General features: G+C 30.1%; 7 protein-coding genes and 1 non-coding gene across 9 annotated transcripts; 1 reads left to right on the top strand and 7 right to left on the bottom strand.

Annotated features, from left to right (window-relative positions):
- Positions 1-2,194: 2,194 nt before the first annotated feature.
- On the bottom strand, positions 2,195-6,512 carry LOC112754537 (peroxisome biogenesis protein 16). Its single transcript, XM_025802212.3, has 8 exons — positions 6,174-6,512; positions 5,249-5,306; positions 4,645-4,861; positions 4,241-4,521; positions 3,616-3,884; positions 3,330-3,397; positions 3,141-3,202; positions 2,195-2,685 (listed from the first exon to the last, which is right to left on the bottom strand). The coding sequence occupies exons 1-8, from the start codon at positions 6,240-6,242 to the stop codon at positions 2,624-2,626; spliced, it is 1,086 nt and encodes a 361-aa protein (XP_025657997.1). The 5' UTR covers positions 6,243-6,512; the 3' UTR covers positions 2,195-2,623.
- Positions 6,513-6,622: 110 nt separating this feature from the next.
- On the top strand, positions 6,623-8,951 carry LOC112754547 (ubiquitin-related modifier 1 homolog 2). The gene is made up of 4 exons (XM_025802222.3): positions 6,623-6,756; positions 7,908-7,983; positions 8,079-8,161; positions 8,605-8,951. Exons 1-4 carry the CDS (start codon positions 6,734-6,736, stop codon positions 8,720-8,722), a joined length of 300 nt encoding a protein of 99 aa, XP_025658007.1. The 5' UTR covers positions 6,623-6,733; the 3' UTR covers positions 8,723-8,951.
- A 567-nt stretch (positions 8,952-9,518) lies between these two features.
- TRNAL-AAG (transfer RNA leucine (anticodon AAG)) lies at positions 9,519-9,599 on the bottom strand. Its single transcript has one exon. It is a non-coding gene; the product is annotated as a tRNA-Leu (tRNA).
- Positions 9,600-10,323: 724 nt separating this feature from the next.
- Positions 10,324-13,712, bottom strand: LOC112754557 (ATPase GET3A). Its single transcript, XM_025802227.3, has 7 exons — positions 13,304-13,712; positions 12,605-12,729; positions 12,351-12,501; positions 11,875-11,985; positions 11,470-11,608; positions 11,252-11,367; positions 10,324-10,745 (listed from the first exon to the last, which is right to left on the bottom strand). Exons 1-7 carry the CDS (start codon positions 13,559-13,561, stop codon positions 10,575-10,577), a joined length of 1,071 nt encoding a protein of 356 aa, XP_025658012.1. The 5' UTR covers positions 13,562-13,712; the 3' UTR covers positions 10,324-10,574.
- A 1,838-nt stretch (positions 13,713-15,550) lies between these two features.
- Positions 15,551-15,871, bottom strand: LOC112754589 (uncharacterized). Its single transcript, XM_025802275.3, has one exon. The coding sequence runs from the start codon at positions 15,869-15,871 to the stop codon at positions 15,551-15,553; it is 321 nt and encodes a 106-aa protein (XP_025658060.1).
- Positions 15,872-17,288: 1,417 nt separating this feature from the next.
- LOC112754566 (disease resistance protein RML1B) lies at positions 17,289-20,435 on the bottom strand. 2 transcript variants are annotated; one of them, XM_025802249.2, is made up of 4 exons: positions 19,500-20,435; positions 19,115-19,414; positions 17,619-19,014; positions 17,289-17,523 (listed from the first exon to the last, which is right to left on the bottom strand). In XM_025802249.2, the coding sequence occupies exons 1-3, from the start codon at positions 19,947-19,949 to the stop codon at positions 17,659-17,661; spliced, it is 2,106 nt and encodes a 701-aa protein (XP_025658034.1). In that variant the 5' UTR covers positions 19,950-20,435; the 3' UTR covers positions 17,289-17,523; positions 17,619-17,658. The 2 variants fall into 2 exon arrangements, with proteins under 2 accessions (XP_025658034.1, XP_025658024.1); XM_025802239.2 differs by having other exon boundaries at positions 17,289-17,528.
- On the bottom strand, positions 20,056-20,466 carry LOC140177440 (disease resistance protein Roq1-like). Its single transcript, XM_072210546.1, has one exon. The coding sequence runs from the start codon at positions 20,464-20,466 to the stop codon at positions 20,056-20,058; it is 411 nt and encodes a 136-aa protein (XP_072066647.1).
- Positions 20,467-24,050: 3,584 nt separating this feature from the next.
- On the bottom strand, positions 24,051-24,551 carry LOC112754579 (toll/interleukin-1 receptor-like protein). Its single transcript, XM_025802258.3, has one exon. The coding sequence runs from the start codon at positions 24,549-24,551 to the stop codon at positions 24,051-24,053; it is 501 nt and encodes a 166-aa protein (XP_025658043.2).
- Between the last annotated feature and the right edge of the window lie 1,597 nt (positions 24,552-26,148).

A 26,148-nucleotide genomic window follows, 5' to 3' on the forward strand; every position in this document is an offset into this window, starting at 1 on the left:
ATAAAAATTATAAAACCTTATTTAATACTATAAATAATTAAATATCTATCTCTAATTTGGTTTGTGTATGGGATGACAATACAAATCAATTTACCTTTTTTAATAAAAAACATTTAACCAAAACTAAAGGAAATCATTTGTAAAGAATTAACTCAGCTTATTAAGAGGCAAGTAGTTAATTGAGAATCTAAATGAATTAATGAATAAATCAAGGCTAATATCACAATCTAAGCTTTAATCAATTTTTTATTGGAGCAATTTTAACCTTAAGATGCAATTTCTAACAAAATAGATTTAAAAATATTGAAATCATGTTGTAATTTTTAAAAATTTATTTTTATCTAATAAAATATACTAAAATAGTCTAGAATATAATAATATATTTTAAAAATTACAATATCATTTAAAATTTTAGAATTCATTAGTGAAATTGAAGTTTTTGAGATCAAAATGATATTCCAAATTTTTAGTGATCCCAAATAGATACACTTGGCCTTAAAGCATATCAATGGTCAATATTTCCTTCAAATATATCATGTTCTAATGATTTGGTGCGTGTGGGACCCACTTTGGAATTAAGCATATATAAGACTCCGTTGGAGTGTCCACTAATACAACTCTCTAGTCAATTGATCAATTCTTATTCCTTTTTACAAATGCCCTTTATGCATATTATATTATTTTGTTTCTGGAGTATTACATGTTAATAAAATTTAAATAAATTCCATTTCTATGAATTGTTGGTTTAAAATATACTACTGTATTATTTTTCATACAGTTAAGCATTTAACATTTTTATAATAGCTTTCACTTTTCATTTTATGTCACCATAACCTTTTTCTTCCTTTTACACTTTTAGATTAATATATTTAAATATAAAAAAACAGACATATTTTCACTATACTATATGATTAATTGGTGGTAAATGGTTTGAAATTAGTACTCAAAATACTATGCCATGCCACTTTGGAAGTTGATACATTCATGAACATTGGTGAGATGAAGATTCAAAGTGCGTCATGAGTCCTTCATTATAATTTCCACATTCAAAAGGCTTGTGAATAGTTTCACACTAATGTACCAAAATATAGACATTTTGTTAAAACATCCAACACATAAGAAAATACTAAATTTCTAAATGAAAAAAAAGTAAAAAAATTATGCCAAAGCACTGTAGTATGCCTAGTGATAATGATTTAGCCTCCTAGAGTATTGTTTTAACTACGAGACATCTTATTCTTATCTGTACCAACAAAAAACAGACAAAAAGCTTGGGACATCTTAGTTTTGGAGGTAGCAATGGTTACTAAATTACAAAATTAATATTCCTAGTTGACCTTTAAACATACACAATCATTGCTGCCAAGCTTGAATGTAAAGACATAGCTAGCCTTTACATTTTTTCATTTTTTTTTAAAATAACATAGAAAACATTAGTTCTATATTTAAAAAAAAATGTTTAATTACTCTGTCAGTCCTTATAGTTTTTATGAGTTTTCAATTAGGTCTTTATACTTTTTTTTTGATTGAGTCCCTATATCATATCAGATTTTGTAATAAGTCCCTATCGTAATAAAAATGTTAGAATTAACAGAATATTCCGTTAAGCAAAACGAATATGCCTAACACTTGACTGAATATTCTATATAGTTTAACAGAATATTCTATTAATTTCAATATTTTTGTCACTGTAGGAACTTAGTTACAAAATCTGATATGATATAGCTGTATAGGGGTCTAATTGAAAATTCGATGAAACTATAGAGACCGACAGAGTAATTAAACAAAAAAAATATATGTATCTTCTATATTCAATTACAAAGAACCATAATGAATAGAAACAAAGACAAGTTAAATTCTTTCGTTCTTAGATCTACACAGAGGTACTACAACACAATAAGATACCTCTTCTTCTATGAATAATATACCTTATTTTGGGTTAAAAGTATAATTCAACATAAGAATAAATTATAATTTTAACCCTAAAAATTTTTAGCTCTTTTAAAATCAATCCTTAAAGATCAATAATTACACCCATGATACTTAAAAGATTGTAATATTTAATTAAACCTCTATATTGGACTACAAATATTATTTTGTTGGTAAATTAATCAAGTAGAAATTAACATTTTGAGAGACAAAATGGTAGTTTATTCGTCAACACACAAAAGAAGAATACTGATGGAAGATAATATGAACAAGTTTAAACAATACAATTTCTTTCTCCAAGATCACATATTAACTTGCCAATTGATGATCCCTTAACTTATTATGAGTGCAAAACAACACAATAAAATTCTTTCTGAGAGAACTTTGTTAAAAAAAAAAAGGAACAAAATCTCCTAAATAAAAATATAATATCCCTATTTATAACAATTTGTGGGGAGTGGAGCCATATCATAATCATAGCTAACAATTTATCCCCACACATGGCACATGCAAGCCTTACACTTCCCAACTTTGGGATTCTTGTAATGTTCACCCTTGCATGGTTTCTTACATTTCAATCATAACCTTTTGCTGATTTGATATCTCTTGGTAATTTGAAAGATCTTGATTGGAGACATAATGGAAGAACACTAAGAATATCTTCCCAATTTCTATGAGTATCTTAGTTTTTCTATCATGATCCTGACATGTAGGTGTATCTTGTTTGGGCTCCAATCAGAAGCTCAACAAGTTTGGCTGCAAAATTTGTTAACATCAGATATCAGATGCTCAAACTAGTCTACCATGATAAAACAACACTCCCTCCGTTACAAAATAATTGTCGATTTAGACAAAGTGAGAAACTAAAAGAATCAATGTAATTATACATTGATTTTTTTTCTTTTAAACTGTTTTTATAGGAATTAAGGGATGGAAAATAATGAGATATTGAGACAATGGAAGCAAAAACAAGATAAATTGTCTTTTTCTCTGTATCTAATTTTTTGTCGCGACAGAAAATTCCTAAAATTTTATCCTAAGACAACGATATTTTGCCTGTTTCTGTATCTGTCTTTTTCTCCAAACGAATTTGTGTCATTTTAGTTACTCTACCAACAGTTGCCAAATAAGGAATGTACCATTTTTGTCGAAATTGACAGTTATTCTAAACCAGAGGGAGTAACAACAAAGGAAATAAGCACCAAACCAACCTGTGAGAAATCCTATGACAGGTATAGGTTCCAAAACTTTCTCAGTGCTCTCAAGTCTTTGCCTAAAAAAATTAGATATGAAAATTTTAGTATCAACATTCCTCCTCCTTAGAAGAAGAGTCACATTGTATAGATTAAAAAAAGTGAAAACAAGAAGGAAAAGAGAGGAAAATGTAAAATCAGTCTTACCTCGTATACTTGGTGAAGAATGGATCCCTCATAAGGTAAAGTACAAATAGCAGCTTCCTTCGTTTAATCTGAATGGTAAGCATTTCACAACAACTATTTAATAGGTTAAAGTTGAATACTACTACCAAAAAAACGATTGGACAACTACGAAAAATAAAAACGGCAGTTCTAGTTGCAATTTAACAATCAAGAATCAAGAATCAAGAAGGAAGGCTCCATATAATATGACTCTAAAGTTTCAGAAACTTGTTTCTGAGAGCGTGAAAGAAAATCATAATGCTCAAACCTCATCCTTTTCCAGGGCAGAAAGATGATACTTGTGCTCATTCCTGTTAGTCGCTGATGTGGAAACTAGCGAAAGAATAGTGTTTGACATGCATTCAGTAGCCAAGGAGAGGAACCAAGGGGTCCATGACCGAATACCACATTTTCGGATGCATAAAACATAAATAAGTGGTCTGCAAATAAACAGAACTTCCCCAATCAGAAACAATGCCCCAGGAAGACCTCTTTTTGACAATATGGTGGAAAGTGTTGGTCTCTCCGCCCTTGGAACTGTAAGAATGCAGAGGGCAACGACTATTAGGTTGAGTTTGGATAACACTAATGATTTAATTTTTTTTTCCTTCTATTGTTTACAAATAAAAAAGTTTTATTTTTAACATTTTTATCCTATTTGGGAACATAGCTTATTACTTCTCAAAAGTCACTACTAATACTTTTTAAGAAGTTAAAATATGTAGCTTATCAAGAAGCACTTCATCTAAAATAGCACTTCTATTACCATGTATCCAAATATATATAAAAGCTACATTCCCAAATGGTGTCTTAGTTGTAACACTATAAAAGAACCTAAAGGTTTTCCATAACACTAACAACTAGCAAAAAAAATTATATTTAAAATAGATTACTTGAAGATGCCATAATTGCTTGTTGGTGTTGAAGCCTACGAAACTGTGCAGGATCTGACACCATCCTTGCTGTATCTCCAAATTTACTCAAAGCAGACAGTGCTCTTCCTTCCAGATTCGATGGGTTTGGACCATTTTTGTTTGACAAGAAACTAGAACCATAATGCCCATCAGGCTTGGACCCTTTTTGACCTGAATACGTAGCATCATTAGATGTCTCCCCTCCATGTAGCAGCATCTTATATCCACTCTTCCGAAACAAAGATAACCGAACGAGTACCCTGAATTGTATAGTGACTCGAGATAATAAGAAAAATGGATCAACGACTATAAATATAAACAAAACAATGGCATACTGAGGATAGTAAGAGGGGCCGAACGCTAAATTACATTCTACTACTTACTTGGTTCCTTCAGTAACAGCAAGAAAACTCCATTTCTTATCATCCCCATAGTAATGTTGTGCCACAACTTCAACTAATGTTTCCAAATCTTTTAGTGCAGATAAGCATAATGGATAAGGAAATGTATAAGGCTCTACAGAGCCTGTAATGTTTTGAGCAGGCGCTGTATCGATTATATGTTCATTGATAGCAGTGATAATGCCTAGAACGGTTGTCACTGCATAAATCATAAATTTTTCAATGAGGCACCAATTTGTACACTGTAGACAAATATTATTGGAGAAAAGAGAGATGATAATTAGATCTCACAAGTCATAAGTCATAAGATTAGTGAAATTTAGGCAACCAAAATATGTATGTGAATTTGGGAATTTGCAACAACGGGATCTAAGAAGACATACATCTCTGCCAAGTAAAGTGTTATTATTTTCTAGTAAGAATTTTCAGGATCAACATGAACAAATAATTGAAGTAGAATACCATAATCAGTTTTTATTTCAAATTTTGGAATCCACAGAGAAGTAACTGTTTGAATTGAGATAAAGTCTTATATAATTGCGGAAATCCAAACAAGTAGCTAAAAGTTACCAAAATTACACAAAACCTGCTTCAGGTCCAATCTCTGATTCTGAGAAACGTTCTGGAAGAAGCCATGTCAAGCCCTGTCCACGTTTTTAATCACCCAATGAGATAAACAAGCAACACATACAAATACTCAACATATAACAAACTTCATCCCAAGTTTCAACACAATATGCCCCATAGACTCGTATGAAAGGACAGTTACAATCATAGCAAAAATGAATTTTTCCTTATCATTTGTTTACTCATATTGTGACAATATTTTCATCCTCTTGTTCTTACACAAGAGCATAAGCATCACAAGATAGCACATTACCACTTAATGTGAATTCATATTAAAATAGCCATTTTGCACAGATTTCTGTGTACTTCAGTGTCATTATATAATTCAAGCACTGAAACTATTAACAACACAATCATGACTTTGTTCACAAATTTTATTACTTGGTTGATTAACAATTAAAGATTGAGGTTCATGAATTGTAATAATAAAAATGAATGACTATATGCAATTAAACATTAGATACATGAATCCAAGTAAGCAAAATGAATAAATATAAAAACATGTAACAGCAAAATGATCACATTTAACATAGCAAAGTAATCATACTAAAATCTCCCTACAAGTTGAAGTTCAAAGTCACATGAACAGCTATATATCTAAACATGCTCCTCATGTAAGAACCCTTTGCACTTGGAGCATTAGTATCCACCTTACTCTGCAATTCACCTTTTTTTAGATATAAACAAAGATCAAATTCTTCACCGCTCGATTATAAATGAATACTATGTCATAAACTATCTAAAACAGATGCTTGAATTCTCATATAAGACCCATAAATAATCACTACAAATCTAATAATATTTCACCAATACTTCCACTTTTAACACCAAATTAAAAAAAAAAAGATAGAAAGTGAAATTGGTAATCAAAAGCAAAATCTTACATTGGCCAAAGACTCCAACGAGTGCACATAATCTTTGTTCTCTCTGACCCATCTCTTGTAAGCTTCCATAGCCCTTCTTCACTCACTCCCTACAAATTTATCAACAAATAGAAACTTCAAAGGCACCGAATTCGGAACTCCTATGCATAATTTGCAGGTTTCTGAAACGACCCGAATAGCCAAAGGTTCAAACTTTGGACACAGATTGCGCGAATTGAAGATGGGATTTCCAATCACTAAAAACAGGTAACGCAAGGCATTGAGATGAACGAGGAGGTGTCGTATTTTATGATGAAAATTGAAGATTTGATATTGACCGTTGATTCCACACTCCCTTTCTGAATCATACACCGTCAGATTGCAAGTGATTTTATGTTAGTAGAAATGAACGGTGGAGATTAAAAATTAGATTTTGATCACGCGGTTAAAAGTTGTTGATATATATAAGCTTATATTAATATAATAGCGTTGGAATAAAATTGGATTGAGCTAGTTGTGAAGAAGGGTTCCTCTTAATAGGGTTTTGGTGTTTCTGAATTTCTGAGAAAACATTGTTCAACATGCAACTGACACTGGAATTCGGGTAAGTGTTTATTAATCTTTTCTTCTTTTTTTTTTTTTAAAAAAAAAAATCACTTGTGATTATTTTTATCAATAGTTTTACTTTTTCTGTGTCTTTTTGAGTTTCTTATAACTGAGAATGTGAGAATAGGATTTAGGTTTTGGTCATGATTATCAATCTCTCTAGTTAACTTGTAAACTTAGGTCTCCAAAATTTGATTTTTAGGATTGGAGTTTATCTAACATCTAGGAGCCTAGGTGAACTCTCGAGTTTGAATACTTTTGTTATTGGTAATATCCAAAAGTATCTGAATATTGCTGGGGTTGAAATTTTAGCTCTTGGTCTTCGTTTAGGTTATTGTTCATCATAATTGGTTTTCTCCTTGGTCTCTTATGTTGTTGTTGTTTGGAGTTTTGTTTATTATGAGTAAAGAATATTTGGATTTTGGATCACATTTATTCATACATAAGCACATAACTATTTTCACAAGTATGTTTTTAGGGATGAGAAAAATTATTATCAACATGATTTATGTTATTTTGTGAAAAAAAGAGCCATAGCGAAGTGAGCCTTAAGTGTCTTCTTGTGAAATAAGGAGTATATGTTACTGATTGTTGTTTCCAAAATTCTGAAAACTCATAACATGCTTAAGAATTTAAACAATGTTTGTTCCTGGTATTGAATTGACAGGATTCGTTCACTTTAGTTTCCACTTTCCAGTTAATAGATTAAAGCAACAGATGGAAAAAAAAAATTCATTTTGAGATATTTCACTGTGTACTATCTTTTGGGTTGTGTTACATTTGTAATCTTAATTTGAAATAGGCTTGCAACATTTTAATCTAAACTGTTGAAAGTTATTTTATAACAAAAATGTTATCCATACACCAAAATCAGCCACCAATGTATTTGTGGATAAATACATGTGTGGTTTAATTTATTTTTAATGTGTATTTATATTCTAACATGTATTTTATACTGGTAGCTGATTTTGGTGTACACGTAGCATAGTTGAATTTATAAATAGGTTTTCACTTTTCAAATTGGTTTTTCACTGTTTTAGCAAGAGACTGTGCTAATTTTATACGTTGTCGTGTTCAAAATAATTGTTCTGCTAGAGCCAGGAATTTTTGTCTGCTATATTAAGATGCATGTTCATGTTTCCATTACAGAGGGGGATTGGAGCTTCTTTGTGACTCTAAGAAGATTCACAATGTCAATGTTGAAATCCAAAATGGAGAGGACAAGGTAATGCATGACTTAAAATATTAACGAAATAAGATATGCACGAAACACTTTTATGATTGACATTCTTTTAAGATTCTTTTCTTCTTGTTTCTCAGCTTACTATGAAAGATTTGCTGTCTTGGGTGCGGACCAACTTGATTAAGGAGAGGCCTGAAATGTTCATGAAAGGAGATACCGTGTAAGTTTAATAACATAAATTGATTTGAGTTGTGCATTGCAAACAATTAATCATGTTCATCACTCATGCATGCACCTTGAATTCTTTAGTGGACAAGAGGAGAGACAATTGAGTTATGCTTAAGCTAACTTACAATTCGGAAAAAATGCAATTGTTAATTGACCCCTGAATTTTAGCACGTATGCATTTTAAACCACATACTTTCAGAATTTACATTTGATACCTTCAGTTAACTTTTGGAAGAGAAATTTATAGAAACCTTTTCTGAACCATTAGTGTACTTAAGAGTATCGAATTATACATTTTGAAAGTTTAAGTTGTAAAATTCTAAAGTCAATCACTAAAGTTCCATCTACATATAATTTGAAGTATTATCAATTTTGATCATTACACTTGTGTTGAAGTTTGATAATTATTTCCGCTTTCTGCTGTTCGTGATGCAGGCGACCCGGAGTTCTTGTCCTCGTGAACGATTGTGATTGGGAGTTATCTGGTCAGCTGAATACATCACTAGAAGAGAAAGATGTGGTAGTTTTCATATCAACTTTACATGGTGGCTAATCACTACTATGGAAGATCATCATCATCATCATCATCTAGTTGATGAAGTAATTGTTATTGATATACATACACGGTTTTTGAACTCATTAGTGAACCATTTACATGATAAGTAAAATTTTGGCATTCTAATGGGGGAATCCATTTACTGTGCTAACTATGTCATATGGGTTGAACATTATATCCTTTTGTATGACATTGAGAAAGTAATATTTACTTCTTTTTGTTCCAAGAGCACCTTGATGATGAATTATCCTTTTTTTTTTTTGGTATAAACTTGTGAAACATATCTTTGGACAAATGTATATATTTGAACTCTAAAAATTGGGGTTTTGTGAACATCAAATCCAATCCAACGACGAAAAATAAGAATTCAGTATCTTGAAGTTCCTTTTTTCTTTTGTTTCTTTTAGCTGGTTTCATAATGAATGTTGGGGTGTTTACTCAAATTTTCAATGACTGATAATGCTCAACCTAAGTCCTCAAAATGCGTAATTTTGATGTGGTAACTTGAAAAATAATTTAACATGGTTTAAATAGAACTATTTATATAAGTATGTATATGATAATAATGACCTTGCTTATAACTAAGCAGTTCCCTTTTTATATTAGACCAAACAATTGTTTTTTCTGCTGGGGTTGTAGTAGTTACTAGTTACTTCTTACTTTGAACTGAAAAATGAGTTTGGTTTTTCAAAAATTTTGCTCAAAGAGGAAGCCCATTGTTAAAGGAAAAAAAAAACCCAAAATAAGTAGTAGGGAAGCCCAAGTCCATTAAAATGAAGATATAATGAAGGAATGTTGAGAGTGGGATTTGAACCCACGCCCTTTCGGACCAGAACCTTAATCTGGCGCCTTAGACCAACTCGGCCATCTCAACTTGATGACATTGTAGCTGATAAAGTTTTTTATGTATTAATATTTTCTGGTAGATTAATTATTTTTGGTGTAAGCACTTGCACGAAGTTAATTGAAGCAGTTAAAAAAAATGGTTCTCTAAATGATATTCTTACTCTTAAAATCATGTAAAACATCATATAAGGGAATATAGATTGCAATGGAATTACCTTATTATTGTTATTGTCATTATTATTACATAGCTTAATTTGCTTTCTAGACTAAAAAGATATCAACTGAAATTAGTTAGAACACCGATAAACATGTCATTAATTTTTTTTTTTGTCAAATTTATCGGTATTCTCTTACAAAAGTAATCCCAGTTAAGCATTGAAAATCCCATCAAATAATAAGAAAAATGTCACTTTCTTGAGAACTAAGTTCTTACTTCATTAACAATATGGTAAATATACATTGTACTATTCTTTCTGCAAGTTGTTTACAATGTGAATTTACATATTTACAAGCACATATGTTACCAAAAGTTAATAAAGTTACTACCATTCACATAGCACACTTTGGAAGTTTAATTTCACCCCAAAAAATAAGTGAGCAAAATTTAACCATCATCAGAAATTTGAAGCAGAAGCAAGACCAAACATCATTTTATCATTTGTGTCAAGCTTTTAAAAAAAAGTCACACACAAGAAAATTTTCTACCAATAACAAACTAGAGTTATTATTTTGCATGTCACTTTTACTTGGAATTTGAAGCAACCTAAACTAAAGTATATTGATATGAAAGTGTCCAACTCAAAAATCTGTGATATACAAGTGAAGAATAAAAGAATATTCATGAAACAACTTGGACTAACCTCTGTTTTTTTTTTCTTTTCTTTTTTCTCTTTCTTGTTTACATGAGAAAGCTACTTCTAAGTTGTAACATTAAATAAAATAAATAGAATGAATAAAAAGAATGTGGACCAAAAATGCCTATTATTCATTAATGGAAGATCCATCAAGCCTTCTCCTTTCTGATTATGGCCAACTGTTCTTCCGCCTCGCTTAGCTGCTGCTTTAGTCCCAGTACTCTGCGCTCTAACCGCTCCTCTGGGTCTGTACTGCATGATGGTTGATACGGCGTCTTAAAATGTTTTGAAAATGCTTTCAGAGCTTCAACCCCAGTAACCTATAATGTGCACTTCCTAGTTAAAGGTTGACATAAACAAGATACTATATACGTATGCTCCATGTAACAACCTTTAAGGAATAAACTTGGTGTATTTTACACCCTAACCTTTCTTAACTCGCAATCCAACAATTTTAAGTTGTCAAACGGTGTGAAAAAAACCTTTAGTTAACTTTCATTCCCTACAAAATCACATGTTCATGTGGAAAGTGTTCTATGAACACAATTACCCTTTGAAGAAGAGAAAGTTTGGAAGAAAAGTTAATTGAATGTCTTTTTTTGCATCGTTTGACAACTTTAGAGTGTCAAATTGCAAAGTTTAGGGTATAAAATGCACATGAGCCGTTGTTCACTTTGGGAGGTTGCAATTGAATATTCTCTAGATTCTATGATATGACAGTATGACATCCTCGGAGCCATGTAACCAACATAGTTGTAATTGTTACATATATGCATCGATCGTCCCTGAATATCATTATCAACAATACAACAAGTGAACGACTTACCTCTTCTGGGAGTAATGGCAACTTGGTGATGTGAAAGTCATCATACAATTCATAAAATTGATTCAGATATTTCTGTTGCATTTTCATTCTTGCTTGAAGTAACTTGGATTCAACATCTACAAGGACAAACAGTTTAGCAGACAGTATATACATTCACAGATATAGAATTTTGCTAACTTCCGATGAACTCATTTTAAAGGATATGGAAAGCACACTACCTTCTTCGTCATGGATTACTTGATTAATAATGATATTGTGTGTTTCTATCTCGAACTTTGCAAGTTGTTGAACCAATCTCTCCGTTTCATAAAGTGAGAGGAATTCCGGAATGCAAACACACACGAAAGTTGTCATGTCCTGTGATCAAAAGAAGTATATCAGAGATTAATTGGAAGAAGATTATTGGTACCGTACTTGGTGACTAATACAACGCCAAGCATATAAGAATTACCATAAATAATTAAAATATGGTAATTAGAACGCTTTAGTTGATCACATTAATTGTCAAACGAAGAGAGCTAAAACAAGATTCCCAAGCCTTAAAAGAACATCTAATTTGGTGAAGAGGAGAAAAATCATTATGTTAAAAACAATTAATAACAGACATTAAATGGAGTAAATACCGGATCTTTGAATTGCTGGTTAACTTGTTCAATTACATCCTTCATGCCTTCAAGCCTCCCAAGAATTGCATCATCACCAAAATCATCACCCATACCAAACATACGAGTCATCTGTGGTGTAAATTTAAAAAAGTTTCCTATTACACTATGGATGTTGAAGCAAACAAACTCGTACTATCCAATGAAAAATCAAACAATATTCCACTCAGCATATATATAATTATTGAAAAGAAATAATATTAATAACAAAATAACTCATCATGCATCAAAAGATGGCTAGAGAACCATCTACCTATAAAAGAAAAAATAAAGAAAAAATCTGATGAAAGAACAAAATCCTGTTATCAGATAAATCTTCTATATGTTAGAAATAGGTCAAGATCATCACAGTATTAGAAACATAACCAGAATGTAATCAACTTCTAACTAGTGGATGAAATATCATGTGATGAAGAAAAGAAGTATTAAGTTCATACCTGATTAAGCAATCCACCAAATTTGCTTTTCAAAGACATCATTTTTGCAAGGCCCTTCTCTAAAACAGATGGGAATTGCAATAGCCTGAGTGTATGGCCAGTGGGAGCAGTATCAAATACTATTACAGAATAATCCAGTGTCTGCACCAATCTGTAAGTTATTATATGTCAACAGAGGCTTATCAAATGAAAACTAATTGAGAAGGTAGTTAAAAGAAATTGTTTAACATGATTAAGAGTCAAAGAAATCTTACTTTAGCATCTCCGCGAAGCTCATGGCCTCATCGATTCCAGGAATTGCACCAGCTAACTCTGAGAACCATTTTTCCATTCCATCAGAGCCTGAGGGGTTCTCTTGTTCAGCCACAGGATCCACCTCCTGCAAAGGATCAAAATTTCAGAATATAATTACAAAAAAGAAAAACCGAAACGAATTCCTGCATATCAGGTTCCTAAGAAAGCATTAGACAACATGGGCATGATCAAATTCATCAAAAGCCTAAACTTTTACTAGTAATAGTAATAAATCAAATTACATGACATGTTTTTGCAGCATAATCCGGAAGAACTAACAACTTAAAATGGCCATGTTGAAATTCATCAGAAGGCATGCTTTTTTAATTAAGAATGGAAAAAAATTATATCATCCAATCACAAAGCATCAAATGAGATGATTTTAGAACCTCAGAATTACAACAAGAGATATGCTCAAATTCATAAAAAATTGCATCTTTTTCCAAGCTCCTCAAAGCATAAAAAATGGTTTTGAAGCATGGACCAATAGAAATGACATGATGGGCATGCTCAAATTCATGAAAAGACATAAACTTTCATTAATAATAACAATAAACATAATAAATCATATTACAGAAGGAACAAAGCATCACAAAAAACATGGCTTTGAAGCATGAATGTAAAAAGATAGATAGATAGAAAGCATGCATAGTTAGTACCATCGCATAGAGATTGGTGAAACCGTTGACAAGAATAGGGGTGTGAGTGAACTTCTGCTGGAAAGCATCGCTAAGATTGTGAGCAGGGTCGGTTGAGATGATGAGAACGGAGGATCTGACTTGGGAGAGGAGCACGGAGATGATGGAGCTGCATGTTGTTTTTCCAACTCCCCCTTTTCCTCCCACGAACACCCACTTCAGTGTCTCTTCTTCTAGAATGTTCCTCACCGTACCTTCCACCTCCGAAGTTCTCTCCATTCTATGATTATATAACAAACACACCCACTTCTCTCTCTCTTTCTCTCTGTGATGTGGTTTTTGGTTTGATGATTGAATGAATGAATCTTGGGAAAGAGAGAGAAGACCGGGGTGGTTTGTTTTCTGTTATTGTGTGTGCTTGTTTGTTTATGAAGAAATCTAAGCTGAGAAAAGTGAACTTTTATTTGTTCTTTCTCAGATTCTGGAAATATTCAAGGGGAAATGGAAATCGTACGTGAAAATATATTTTACTTTTTTTCTGAAAAAAAGGGAGAAAAATGAAGGAAGAAACCAATTTTTTATTACTTTTGTTTTAATTAAAAATAATTTCATGAATTATTAATGTGGTTTTAATTACACTACTTCCTCTAATTATTATTATTGTTATTATTTTCGTGTATATTCTTTTGTGGATTTTTTATTTTTGATATTAAAAGTGATTGATAAAAAAATGTGATAAGATAAAAAACAATCTTTTATACCATCAAAAATACAAAAAATGTGTGCATAAGAAATAATAATGTAAACATCAGGTTTTTTTTCCCTAAAAACTTATTTTAAATTTTTTTTAAATTAGATGAGAAATCTAATAAGTTTAGTTTGAATTCCAAGTGTATATATATAGCATATAAATGAAATAGGCAAATAGCTATAGCCTATAGGCCTAGGGTGTTTGCGATTTTGAGATAAGAAAAGAAGATGGCTATATGAATAACATATGTTGCATTTTATATTGAGCTCAATAATAGAAGAGTTTCACATTCTCTATATATAGTAACATATAATTTATAAGACAGTACAATGTTCATATGCATATATACATTAAAAAACTAATAACAATAATAATGATTATGAAAAATTGAACACAGCCTTTGATAAAATAATCTTCATCATCTTCGACTCTCTTCCCTTTCTTAATCCTATCAACACTGAATATAATGAATTGACATCTTTCGTTTACAAGTGCAGCCATAAACATCACTGCCACTATGTCTTCGTTACAACCTGGATTAGATAAATATGGATGCTTCTTCTGTTTGACATCTGAACCACTTTGGGACTTTGTAACCTGGATAATAAACACTATCTTTTATGTTGATACATTTGATTATTATTTTATCAAAATAAATATTAAATTTATATTCAACAAATAAATTTTATTAATTTATATGTGCAAACTCTAAAAATACGATTCATTTGAGTTATAGCTCGTTGGTATGAAGAGGTAAATTAATTAACTATATAGTATATTTTAAAAAGTGTTATATTATTTAAAAATTGATCAGATAATATATACATGTATCAATCTCTTTATCACTTAAGTTTTTGAATTGTGATGACAACTCAACAATTGAATCAGAAGATAAACATAAAAAGCATTGCATAAAAAAAAACAAAATAAAATCGGTAAGAGGTAAGAGAGAAAATCTTTAAAAATTGAGAAGCATACAATTTGTTCAGTCCTTAACTGTACGAGAATGTAAAATAAATGGTTCCTTGACAATGACTTCTTTAGAAGTTTGTCCTAAAATCTTTGAATCAACCGCACACACTATGAACAAAACATCTTCTAGCTCATCTATCTAACCGACAAGTTCTAGTGTTCCACAATCAAATATTTATCTTTTTTTTTACATTATTTTTATATTATTTTATGAAACTACTGCATAGATTAAACTTTCTTTAGCTATAACCATATGTATGCTCTGGCTTCTTCTTCCACAAATTATTCGTAACTTGTATGAAAGACGACTATATAAATGAAATAATAAGCAGCTTAATTCATTACAATTTATTTATACATAAAACGAAAATTCATATGTTGGCTACATGAATAACATATGTTGCATTATATATCACCTCATCAATACTAAAAAGAGTTTCACATTATATATACTTATATAGTAGCATATAAAAGAGTTCAACGTTCAAATGCATATATACCTTAATAACTAATAATAATTATTATAACAAATTTGACTACAAATATTATTGAGAAGAAGAAGAAGGTGTAATCTTGATGACAAGGCCAGGGAAGACATCATCAGGGTCATGGATATGAGGGTTGTTGTCAACGATATAAGGGTCACCGCACTTGTCACTTATCGTGTGAAGTGTCTCCCCTTCTCCGACCACATAGATCTCCTCGCAGGGTCGTCGGAGAGTAATAATAGTGCTGCTATTGTGTTCATCAGTGAAGATAGTTAGCATGATTAGGAGAGTGGAAGAAAGAAGGAGAAGAGCACAGTACCATGAAGCTTCTTCAGCAGTGGCTTTTGACCCATTTCCCTTTCTGGAGTTCAAAGCCATTGTCTTCGTCACAATTTCACAGAAGAGAGAAAGCTAAGATGGTTGGATGGAACTTGTAACTTGGAAGTTAATATTATATAAGCCAAGATATAAAGAGGAGAAAGAGAGAGAATGGGGGGCACGATGCTTGTGAGGCTCAGTTTTGGCGGTTATTCAGGACAATACAGGGGGTTGTGGAACAACAACAAAAGGAGCATCAAGATATGGAAATATATATGAATTTTTTTAATACGGAATAAAATGTGTTTTTTGTTTTCTTTTTTAAGAATAATTTTACGCATTCCTAGCTAGCTAATAATTAGTTTAAAAATAATTTCATTTTTGACAGTAATTTTGTTTAAATATAATTTTTAGTGTGTATCTTGATATTAATTATCCATCGAATTTTTTTAATTATTTGACGTGACTTAAAAGTGTTAAGATTCGATATATGCTTAAAATTTGAAGGTTTGATGTTGTCAAATTCTTTTCTTTAATTATTTTTACTTCTTGACCAGAGAGTTATTAGTCCATTGTTCTAACTTGTTATTTAAAAAATTTTAAACTCATATTTTGTTTACATTCACTATATTAACTTTAAATTTTAGTGTGACTCTGCACATTCTAATATCTAGTTTTTTGGTTTTTTATATTATCTCTAGATTTTTTTTTTTGGTGACTATATTATCTCTAGATTGAATTATAGTCAATAAATATTTTATTTTTAAATGCATAAATGATAACTCATTCAAAGTATAAATTAGTTTTATGATGAGTCATGCGATGATGTAGCTAAGTATTGAATAAATTAGGCCTAGTTTTGAAATGGTGAGAGACAAATGAAGTTGATGCTATTTACACTGCTGGGACTGCTGCAGAGCAAGAATAATGAGAGTAGTTCTATTTCTCTGTCTCTCTCTCTCTCTACCAACAGAGGAACCATGTGTATATGTAGGAACCATGTGTATATGTAGGTAGAGAGAGAGAGAAATAAAACTTGGTAATGATGCATTTCTTGAAAATTCAATGGAGGCAGGCTTGGATTATTGGGCTTAAATGATTACTCAAACCATTTACTCATGTCTGCTAATAGAATCTGTATAATTAACCAAGTTGGGTTGGTCTAGTGGTTAGCTCACTAGTCCGCTTAAGCAAGTGTCGGGGGCTCGAATCCCGCTTTGTGCATGCAGCAACCCATTGGCCAGCGGCAAACCCTTAAATGGAGCTCAGTACCGCGGCGGATTAGTCCTTGACTGTGGGAAACAAAAAAAAAAAAGAATCTGTATAATTAATGAAAATGTATCATGCTATTAAAATTGAAACGGGAATCTTTTGATTGAATGCTAGAAGTACCAGAATAAATTAAAATCGTGTGAATTTGAGAAGGCTTTACATGCAATAATACATAAATTAAAACTTAAGAATAGAGACTCCTCACTTGTGTAAAAAAAAGTGTGGCATTCCCAAGAATCATGACAAAAAGTGGTTCAATTACATTAGGATACACAAATCAAATAAGAGGTTTACAAGACCACAAAGGTGAATGTAAGTGCATCTGTTTGTACAAACTTTCAAATAGTAGTACAAGGTGGAATTAGAGGCATGAAGCTTTTGCTAATGTTGAAAATCAAATGCAGTGGTAGTACTCCCCCTTGCTGCCTTTTAAATCCAGACTACTCTGCAAATGAATAAAATAAGTGCATTTCAATAACATAAACGTGCACATCAATAATTATAATCATTTTAGAATGTGCCTGATTAATAATACCTTTGATCAAGCAGCTAACTCCTATTCTTGGTCATGCAATTTACTTCTTCGGGAGTCGATGTGATTTTCCTTTAATCTTCCGGATCATCTTGCTTTTCAGTGCGTCTATACTCTGCCTTGTGATGGAGTTATGACGATGAGGGTTCAACTGCAACTTGAACTCCAATTCAAGTTTTTGAATGACATCCACGACAGTTGAGGCATACATTGGCAAAATCCCACACCCTTTGATAAAAACCAATTTTTTCCTTTCTTCTACTCTCTTCCCATATTCATCAGATCTATCAACACTGAATCTGAATGACATCTTTTGGTTGCTAGTGCTGTCATCATCATCACACATTTCAATTTCCGTAAGCATGTCTTCATCAGGAAATTGATAAGTCCAAATAAAAACGTGATCTTCAGAGTTCCGTCGTCTTTCAGGAACAAAGTTTGGCCTTATAATTTGAAATGTGTGCTTAACATCATCTCCGAAGTGGCCGTATTCACACCTGATAGTGAGAGTAACCCATTTATTAAAAAAAGGAGGAGGTAAGTTTTGAGAAACAGCACAACAGAAGATGAAACCCAACAAGTGGTAGTAAGGTTGATCAAGTTCAATTGTTATGGACGCTTCTGTTGTCTGACATCCAAACCACTTTGGAACTTTGTACCCTGGATAACAAATACGACCATCCATTCTACGATATTCATAATAATTTATCATCTGATATTGACCTGTTAACCAATACAAAACATTTTTCAATATTGTGAGATGGGCATCTTCCATAATATCATTCAGCGACTCCTCTTCCAATTTCACGCAATTTTCAAATGAGATCTGTCTTCTGTTCAAACTAAATGCTGCCTTCAAACTGAATATTCTTTCCAGTGATGTGCACCCATTAGCAAGAAGCACTTCAATAGATGGTGGAAGCTCCGGTATAGATCGAAGACTACAACAACCACTTACGTCCAGACTCAATAAGCTTGATAGGGTTTTCATATGGTATGGAAGCTCAATTAGCTCTCTGCAATGCCAAAGACAAAGAGACACAAGATATGTAGAGCAATAGAATTCATATGGTAAACTCTTAATTCTCGAAAAAGAGAAATACGAAGTCGTCAGTTTCTCTGATGACACCGAAAATTCCTCCAGGCTTAAGCACAGTCGAACCTCGAGTCTTTTAAGAGATTTCAAATATGTGTTGCCTTTGACACTCTTCAATTTTTCGCAACCATAAAGCTGCAATTCCTCAAGTGTTTGGATGGATAAAATAGATGGATGAAGTTGACATAGATTTTCACAATCCCAAAGGTTTAAGCTTTTAAGCTTCGTTGCTTTACTGAAGTCTGGGAGCTCTACCAACTTTATACATCCACTAAGGTCAAGCTTTGTCAAATTCACAAAATCCTGTAACAATTTAGAGATACATTCATTACATTATGCAAAAATCCTTGATTTCCAATTAAAAGAAAATGGATAAAACAGAAGTTCATATTGGTATTAGTACCTGTGCTCCATCCCAGAGTTTAGAAATTTGACTGTTAGTCATCCTAAGCTCAACAAGTTTTTCTGCACAAAACCTTAATGGTAGAGAATTCAGAGGACAACTATTCCACTCCAAATAGCTGAGTTTTGCCGGAAACGGGTCCAGGGTTGTGGGAACATGGACTTTGGACTGTCTTCGATCCCAAGGATCATAAAACTTAAGAAATCTTAGACGAGGCATATTTTTAAAGGTGTCGGCATTTAAGTGTAAATCTCCAATTTGGGACAAGTCTATCATAATGCCTTCTACTAAACTCTTTTCCTGAAAACCAAAAACGAGTACTAACAAAATGCTATTGTAATAGTTTAATACATGCAAAAACAAAATAGGTGTACCAGTTTCTTACCTCACTATTTTTCAATAAGTTGCAGAAATCTTCAGCTTTATTTATTCGAGTGAGCTTTCCAGAATCTTTATTTGATTCTCGGCGAACGACTTCCCAACCCATTTGTTGTATCAAGTCATGCATTTCTATTGTATCGCCGACAATAGTTATAAGAGCTTTACGCTCAAGAGTGCTTATTCCAATGTCGCCAAAGAAATTACACGAGTCTAGAAACCTTATAACATTATCCATGTATTCTCCTCTGAAAAAGAATGCAATGTCAAGGAATATGTTCTTTTCTGAATCATCTAATCCATCATAACTCAATTTTAAGACATTGTAGATGTCCACATTGGGATGAACCCTGAGTTTTTTCAATGCACTTTCCCATTCTTTTATGCTCCTTGAGTGTAGAAAGGATCCCAATACTTTTAATGCTAATGGATTGCCCTTTGTGTAATTAACTGCCATTTTTAAAAGCTCTCTGTATCCATTTTCAGGACAGCTTTTGTGAAAGGCTTTTAAGCAAAAAAGCTCATGGGAACTGTCAAAGCTCAATCCCAAAACCTTGTATCTTTTATCCACTCCTTTTAGCAAGTAGAATTTGCTCGTCTCTTGTTGTTACAATGACCATACTACCTGCTCCCAGACAGATTGGTTCTTTTGTTAGATAATCTAACTTGTCTAATGCATCCACATCATCAAGCACTATGAGCACCTTTTTCCGACTCAACCTTCTCTTGACATACATAGATCTTGCATGGGCTGATCCCTTCACAAGGAGATGTTCTCCCTCAAGTAGTTCAGAAATAAGTTTCTCATATAAGCTGTGTTCACCACACTTTTGTGATTCTTCTCTTACATTTTGTAGAAAGCAGCAACCTTCATATCGAGAGGCATATCTGTCGAATATTGCTCTAGCAATTGTTGTTTTACCTATGCCTCCCATGCCCCAAATTCCCACAGTTCGAACTTCATCAGACTCCATTGCCATTAAAGGTTGAAGAAATTTAAAATGCTCATCAATTCCGACAAGGTCTTGGGGTGCATTTGAAAAAAGATGCGACAATTTTTCCGAAATATTCTTGACAATATCTTGGATGAGTTCTGATTCATTTCTATCGTATATGGAAAAGAAAAGGAGAAAGTATATCATAGTACAAGTAAAAATAGACAAGAATAAGAAGAGGGAAAAAAAACAATAATAACGGAGACGAGTAATAAAAAAGAAAATGAGCATGTTTAAGCTGGTGATTTTAGTGAATTTATATTTTAATACTAATTATATCAAGCAATTTCGATATTTAGTAAAATATATTAAATTTATTTTTAAATTTTTTTTTATAAAAGTGAATTTTTTTTTCCATGTGTAGCTAACTTTTTTAATATCTAAAGTAACTAAATATTATTATTTATTGCTGTTTCTTTATTCTAATGAAAATCTTTGTCAGTTTGCTTTTCTCAGTTGAAACAGATATGACCAACTTAAGGTGAATGCATAACTCTGTTTATTTGTACAATTTAGTATGAAACTAGATCTATATCCGCGCATGTCACGAAATTTAAATAGATATATAAAATTTAACAATTATGTAATTACAAATTTATAAAGCTATGTGAAAATTTATGAAAATATTTAATTCAAAATTGTTTATGTAACTTTATTCAATTTAGAATACTAAGATAATAATAATTATGATATTAAAATATTTTTTTTTTTTTACCAAAGATTGAAAGACTCAAATTCGCAAATAAATATGGAAAAACTATATCATTTGAGTTATAGCTCATTGATATTAAAATATTTTTATTCTTATACTAATATTTTTATGTATGTGTAAAATAATATTTTTTTTTTAATCAAAACCAAATTTCGAATACAACTAAACAAAGTTAATGTTAAAAGGTAATTTATTTGATTCCTTTTAAAACGAATCCTAAATTTAACCATTTTAAAATTAAAAAAAAGTATTCTAGTATTAGTAAATTGATACTTCTAATTTTTAATACAATTAAATAATTTTAACTCAGAAAGGATATTTTAATCTTTTAAAATTATTTTTTTTCTCAAAGATAAATATTTTATTGATTAATAAAATAAATAGATGGTCTAGAATAGTTTTTTTTATTTTAAATATTAGAGAGGAATATATTTTTTGTTGTATTATAAAAGTGAGAAATTTATCATGAAATTGTGGAAGACAATTAAAATAAATTCTAAAAATCAAATTTTGATATCAAAATCTTATGGTTAGGTTTGTGTTTATGAATTTTTTATTTTTTTAAATAAAACATTTAAATATCAGATTTGTGTTTATAAATTTTTTATCATTTTAAAATCATAAATATATATTTTTTATTTGTGTACCTACAAAATTTACATCTTAGCCATCATAAAATTTGACCCTCAAATTTCTTTTGAAATTTTAATACTACGCTCAAATTTGATTATCTGATTTGATAATTCAATTTAAAAAATGATTTTTTATATTAAAAAAAAACACCAAACTTACCCATAATAATGGATATTACAAGTATACAACAGCATGCTCATCCATTTCTAAAAAAAAAATTAGCCGAACAACACAAGAATGTGGATTTCTCCAAAATAATGAACAATAACTAAAAAAAAAAAAGTGAGACGATTGGGAATATTTCAGACACTAGTACACTACTATCTAGGTTTAATTATTCTATCGACTTTTATAATTTTATTAAATTTTTGATTAAATTTTTATATTTTTTTTGATTAAGTTTCTATATTATATCAGATTTTGTAATTAAGTTTCTGTCGTAATAAAAACGTTAGAATTAATAAAATATTTTGATAAATAAAACGAATATAAAAAAAGTATAGGGACCTAATTAAAAATTCTGTAAAACTATAGGTACCGACAGAATAATTAAACCATTTATAAAGTCTTTTAAAATTAATCTTGAAAAGGTATTTTGGTTTTTTAAAATATGATTAAGAGGATCTTTTAGTATCTCATGTTTTAAATTTATAATACAAATAAACAAATTAAATTTTAAAAAGGTAATTAAATCTTTTCAAAATTAACTATAAAGTTATTTTATTTTAATCTTTCTAAAATCAAATTCAATTTTTTAATACAATTAAACAACTTTAATTCTAGAAGGTATTATTTTAGTCTTTTTATTATTAAAGTCAAGTTCCTGATTTCTAATAAAACCAAATAATCTTTATTCATCCTATAGTATTTTAGTATTTTCCAAATTAATCTTAAGAGATTATTTAGTCTTTAGAAAATTAATTATAAAAATATTTTAGTCTTTTAAAATTAATTCTCGAAAGGTATTTTAATTTCTTAAAATGAACTCTTTCCGTGTTCTAATCATTTTAAAATTAAATTTAAATGTCTAATTTTTCATACAATCAAACAATATTAATTAGTCATATATATAAGGATATTTTAGTGTTTATGAAACTTAATCCTAAAAAGTGATTTAATTTTTTAAATTAATTATAGGGATATTTTAATATTTTTAAATACTCAAATTTATAATTTTAAATATATTTAAACAAAATTAATTCTAAAAAGGTATTTTAGTCTTTTAAAAATGAAATTAAAATTTATATTTTCTAATAAAATTAAATAATTATTTTCTGTGAATATTTTAATATTTTTAAAATCCTATTTAAATTTTAATTCTAATATCATTTAATAATCTTTAACTTAAAATGGTATTTTAGTTTTTTATTAATACTAAAAGGTTGTTTTTGTTATAATGTTAAAAACGATACTCTAAATCCTTTGTAACAATTCTCAAAATAATATTTTAGTCTTTTATAAATAATTTAAAGAATATTTTAGGATAATAAAACTGTGATATATTTTTAGATTTAATTAATATTTTGAAATTTTAATAAAATTATACAAATATAAATATTGAGATTTAAAATATAATTTATTAATTATTGATTAATGATATAATATTAAATTAAATTCAAATAAAATCAACTAGAAAGAATAATTTTTATTCTTAATTAAGAGGGATACGATAAAACTCACCTATGTATATTCCTTCCTAGTTGCTATGATTGCTGCTTGCTAGATAGTAGTACATATCTCTCTCCTCTCTCTTTTTTAATTTAAATTTTAGCCAACAATACTTAAAAGAAAGAATATTATTTGTATTTTTGTGTACACTTTTTTATACATTTTTTATGACTCATAAGAAATAAAAAATAAAAAAAATTGATTTTTTTTACCTAAAAAGATATGATTTTTCTATTAGTCTATTTAAAATAAGGATTTGGATTCTCTAAATTTTGAATTTTTACTTTAGAAAATAAAGTGTGATTTTCTACTTTTGAATGATTTCTCTCTCATATTTACTCTTGGCTCCACTTACAAAATAAATGGTAAGAGATCACACTTTATTCTCTAAAGTGAAATTCAAACTTTAGAGGATCTAAATCGTTAAAGTAAACTAATTTGATGTAAGAGCAATGATGAAATCACTATAGGGGTAATAAATATAAAATTAAATAACAAACAGCAAAAGAGGCTAAATAACAAAAGCATATATTTTTATGGATGAAAAAATTTACCGATATTTCGATGGATAATGAATTCCAGATAAATTTGCCGTCTTCTTGAGAACAGATTTCCAATTCTGCATAATTTCCTCTTCATATCTCTCTTTGTGGACATCAAAAACTTCTCCAAAAGTTCCTTTTTGATATCTTACATGAGAAGGATCAACATTATAAAAAACAGGTATCACAATCCTTTCATACTGTTCCATGCATTCAATAATCTTCACAAGCTCTTCCATACACCATCTTGAAGAAGCATAGTGTTCAGAGAAGATAACCAATGAAATGTATGATTGCTCAATAGCTCGAAGGAGGGTGGATGAAATCTCATCTCCGGGATAAAGCTTTTTATCGTCAACAAAGAAATCAATTTGATTACGGTTCAAGTCTGCTGTCAAATGACTAAGAAAAGAAGTGCGAATGTCTGTTCCTCGAAAACTGACAAAGACATCATGTTTGATTAGAGGAACATTGAAAGCAGATGGACTAGAGAAAAGAGAATATGACATCGAATGTTGTGTGTGTTAGTGTGGTGTGATTAATTCTTAGCTAAAGACTATTAGACTAGGGTTATATAAAGAGGCAAGTGAAGTCAAGTAGTCAACCATAATGATAGCTAGGTGGCTAGGTTCTTCCTGGATGTTTCTTCGTTGATTCCTCTCCCTTGTTAAAAGTCTTTACATATAATGATAGCTTTGCTTTACTTAAGTGGGCTCATCCCCCTTCAATTACGCTGAGTACTACTCGATGTCTCCATCTATGATTTTCATTTTAAGACATAGAAGAACAAGAAGTACTAAAAAATAAAATACTTATTTTATATTTTGAATTTTTTATTTGTACTTTTAAAAAAAAAAAGTAAGGAAGAAAAATTTTTCTTTTACAATTTTTGAAAAGTACATAACAAATGTATTTTTGAGTTATTTATTTGAACTTTAAAAAAAAAAGATTAATTTACAAATGTATTCCATATTTCTGCTGAAAGATAAGTTTTCCTATTAAAAAAATTCATACCTTTTAAATGTAATACTATACAAATATTAATACTTTTAATGTGAGATTTTTTTTTATTACACTCATATTTAAAATAAAAAAATATAATCGGTTATTGCTTATTAAAACTAAAACAATGTCAAATAGTTTTTTATTCCGTATGAATGCCATAATTGTAATTTTGATAAAAGGTGCTTACATATTTTTTATTACAAATAATTTAATTACTTCTTATTCTAATAAAATGTACTTTTATAAGTATATTCAAACATAAAATATTTTTATTTTTATTTTTAAAATCTCAATTGTACAAACAATAAAAAAAAGTTGGATAGTTGATCTAAGGTTGAATCGACACAAGTATAATAGTGATGTGTTTGTTGTCAACACGGACAGTTATGTATGTGTGTCGGTGGAGAGTGACTGGCAAGTCATTAAACTAAAAACAAAAAGACCTCTCAAGAGATTATCAAAACCTTTTAGAATCAAATAATAATTACATAAACATTATTAATGGAAAACCAACTTGTAAGTGAATAGAATAATCCCCCAAAATATGTATGTGGGGGTTCATTTATGTAAAATATATGGTGTCAAAGCACAGAGTCTTTATGTTATTTTTACGTGTTTAGTGGTGATCTTTTGTATTTCGTTGTTCTCAACTTTTTTTCATTCCCGTGATGCAACATGATCAAAAATTCAAAATATATCAATCATTCTATCCGTATATTAAAAATCAATCACTAATTAATTAATTAATATATATATATTTATTTATTATTTTAATTTTTTATTATATTATTATAAATACATTTGATTATTCTATTATTATATATTTAATTATTCTAATGATTTATTATTTAATTAAAAAATTATATAAATTAATAAGTCAACCCCAAACTAATAAGTCATGTTAGCTTCTTCTACAACTTGTTTCCTCTCTCATATTTATCTGTTCTATTTTTTCATTATTATTTTATTCTTCATTGCTCTCAGTTATTGTATCTTTGGCAAATGGTTCCAAGAATGTGAGATAGAAAGTAGAAACAAAACATAAGAACAACACGCTTTTGATCTTATGGCAATTACCAAGTGGTTACCATCAAGAAGCTT

The sequence above is a fragment of the Arachis hypogaea genome, chromosome 2 (assembly GCF_003086295.3).
Source record: "Arachis hypogaea cultivar Tifrunner chromosome 2, arahy.Tifrunner.gnm2.J5K5, whole genome shotgun sequence".
Lineage (NCBI taxonomy): Eukaryota > Viridiplantae > Streptophyta > Magnoliopsida > Fabales > Fabaceae > Arachis > Arachis hypogaea.